This window comes from Dipodomys ordii, unplaced genomic scaffold (genome assembly GCF_000151885.1).
Source record: "Dipodomys ordii isolate 6190 unplaced genomic scaffold, Dord_2.0 Scaffold19, whole genome shotgun sequence".
NCBI classification, from domain to species: domain Eukaryota; kingdom Metazoa; phylum Chordata; class Mammalia; order Rodentia; family Heteromyidae; genus Dipodomys; species Dipodomys ordii.
This window is the reverse complement of record NW_012267235.1, coordinates 12859767-12862825: the sequence shown is the minus strand read 5'-3', so window position 1 is coordinate 12862825 and position 3059 is coordinate 12859767. Positions and strand designations below refer to the sequence as shown.

The following is a 3059-nucleotide window of genomic DNA, read 5'->3' as shown; positions in this document are numbered from 1 at the left end:
ATTCAGGTCCCTTGAGAGGAGTCTGGTCCTTCAGGAGGTGGCGAAGGATAATTAAAGAGACACAATGCAGCTGGGTGCCAGTGGCTCACGCCTGTAATCCTAGTTACTCAGGAGGCTGACATCTGAGGATCACGGTTCAAAGCCAGCCCGGGCAGGACAGTCCGTGAGACTCTTTATCTCTAATGAACCACTAGAAAACCAGAAAACCGGAAATGGTGCTGTGGCTCAAGCGGTAGAGCGCTTGCCTTAAGCTGAAGAACACAAGGACAGCGCCCAAGCCCAGAGTTCAAGCCCCACAACCGACCAGAAAAAAAAAAAAAACCCTACAATGCGAGGAAAGGGATGGATTGGAAGGAAGACTGACTAGGTCTGTTGGTGCTCTTAGCAGCTCTAAGAACAGGAGGAAGAGGTGATGTTTGGGGTTGAAGAAGATTAGCAGATGAGAGTCAACACACCAAGCACCATGAAAGAAGCCTATGTACATGCCTATCTGTTTGTGGATATGTCTGTGCTAGATGTTCTCCAGGGAGGTCCAGGTCAAGCACAGATCCATTATTGAAGTGGGGGGGGGGGGGGGGGGGGGGGGGGGGGGGGTTGTTGGGGGGGGAATATTAGTTCTGGTTTGGATAGGGTATGGGGGCGAGGGTCAGACAAGAGAACTTTAGGAAAGGTTACTATGATACAGGCTATTACCTCTAAAGGGATGGTCTTTTAGTTTCAAGAAGATTTGACTATGGAAGAGCTGGGACAGAGAAAGGATTGGAGGTTTTCCTTCATCTTTGATGACCTTGCCTGACTCACTCCGTTGTTTTCTTTTCTCCAGAACCTTTCAGCTCTTGGGACATTGGTGAGTCTCAGTAATGCACATCTTGGTTCTATGAGAACTCGGTAAGTTTTTAACCCTGTTTTTTCTTCAGGGGGATGTTCCCTTAGGAAGTGGGCTGCCTGTACATCTGTCGTTCCATTGTCACCCTCGTGGATTCAAGAGATTTCTCCATTCCCAAGAGGATGGGGAGTTTCATTCTTTTTGTGAGTTCACTTGAGTTGAACCCACTCTTCCCAGCTTCCAAGTTTCCTATTTCCCACCTGAGACTGTCTCTGCTTCCTTCTTTCCTGGTTGCACACCTCACCTGACACTCCAAGTCAGGAGGTAGAAACCGTAGTTAGTTTTGAGATGAGGTTTTGTTATATAGCCCAGTGAGAATGAAATAGCAGTCAGTAGGTTGCTCCAAAGTCTCACCTCCTCTCATTTGTTATCACTCTTTTCTTGCTTCTAAGGTTTGAGGGCCTGTGTCTGCTGTCCCTACTGGTGGGGGAGAGCCCCACAGAGTTTTTCCAGCAGCACTGTGTGTCTTGGCTTCGGTGCATTCAGCATGTATTGCAGGTAAGGGGTCAAATACCTTCCTTCTCCTAACGATGCAATCCTCCATCCTGGCTCTGGTATTTTTTTTTTTTTTTTGTAGTTCGGACAGTTTTTACTCTGGGAACAGAGCTATTTAGAAACAATTTCTGATATTGAGGTAAACTTCAACAGAGGCATTCTTTTAAACTTTTTATTTATTTATTTATTTTGTTGGTCATGGGGCTTGAACTCTGGGCCTGGGCGCTGTCCCTCAGCTCTTCAGCTCAAGGCTAGCACTCTACCACTTGAGCCACAGCGCCACTTACGGCTTTTTTCTTTTTTCTTATGTGGTGCTGAGGAATCGAACCCAGGGCCTCATGCATGCAAGGCAAGCGCTCTACCACTGAGCCACCTTCTCAGCCCCTGTCCTTTGTTTCTTGAGTCCTGTTACTTTGCCATGTCTTCTTGGATTTTGACTTTAGCCTCCACATATCAGGGAGACCATGTCATTTGTCTCTGTTCTTAGCTTAGTTTGTTCAAAATAATCTGCTCTAGTTCCATCCATTTCCCTACAAATGCCATTATTTTGTCCTTTCTAATGGCTGCATAATATTCCATTATATATAGGTATCACAGTTTTTGGAAGGAATGACATTTCTAAAGTCCCTTTTTCTGGGTGTTGTGTGTGTTTTGGGGGCAGGCAGTGGTAAGAGAGAGATACATAGGCTGCTTTGTGGTGCTCAGAATCTAGCACAGGGGTTGGGACATTTTCTCCATGAAGGGAGTGTTTACAGAAAGTAAATTTTTTGTTTTGTTTTTGTTTTTTGTTGGTCATGGGTCGGCTGTGGGTCTTGAACTCTGGGCCTGGGCACTGTGCCTGAGCTCTACAACTTGAGCCACAGCTCCTGGTGGTTAATTGGGGATAAGAGTCTCACAGACTTTCCTGCCAGGGCTGGCTTTGAACCGTGATCCTCAGATCTCAGCCTCCTGAGTAGCTAGGATTACAGGTGTAAGCCACGGACGCCCAGTCAGAAAGTAAATGTTTTTTTTTTTTGGGGGGGGGGCCTGGTTGGGGGGCCTGAACTCTGGGCCTGGGCGCTGTCCCTCAGCTCTTCAGCTCAAGGCTAGTGCTCTACCACTTGAGCCTCAGCGCCACTCCCGGCTTTTTCCTTTTTGCTTATGTGGTGCTGAGGAATAGAACCCAGGGCCTCAGGCATGCAAGGCAAGCATTCTACCACTGAGCCACCTTCCCAGCCCTAACTGTTTTATTAAAGTAAATGTCTCCTTCTTTTTGTTTTGTGTCATTACTGGGATTTGAACTCAGCCTCACTCTCTTACTTGGCTGTTTTGCTCAAGGCTGGTGCTCTATTCATGGGCCCTTTTTGATGGAAGGCATCATTTGGGAAGTAAGTCACACCTCCACTTCTGACTTATTGCTGGTTACTTGAAGATAAGAGTCTCATGGACTTCTCTGTCAGGGCTGTTGAACCTCCATCCTCAGATCTCAGCCTCCTGAGTAGCTGGTATTACAGCTATAAGCCACCGGCTCCTGGTTTGTATATTGTTTCTACTACTTAAAAAAAATGTAAAAAAGGGGGCTGGGAAGGTGGCTCAGTGGTAAAGTGCTTGCCTTGGGCTGGGAAGGTGGCTCAGTGGTAGAGCGCTTGCCTTGCATGCCTGAGGCCCTGGGTTCGATTCCTCAGCACCACATAAGCAA

At 47.2% G+C, this 3059-nt stretch overlaps 1 protein-coding gene across 3 annotated transcripts in view; it reads left to right on the top strand.

Moving 5' to 3' along the window:
* Pelp1 (proline, glutamate and leucine rich protein 1) overlaps window positions 1-3059 on the top strand; it is a 31164-nt gene that overhangs the window by 11641 nt on the left and 16464 nt on the right. For 2 of the 3 annotated variants that reach the window (XM_013013468.1, XM_013013467.1), the window contains exons 2-3: window positions 824-888; window positions 1279-1384. In XM_013013468.1, coding sequence (XP_012868922.1) covers window positions 824-888; window positions 1279-1384 — 171 coding nt within the window. Of the gene's footprint in view, window positions 1-823; window positions 889-917; window positions 1030-1278; window positions 1385-3059 lie in introns of all 3 variants that reach the window. The other variant, XM_013013469.1, reaches the window with a different exon arrangement.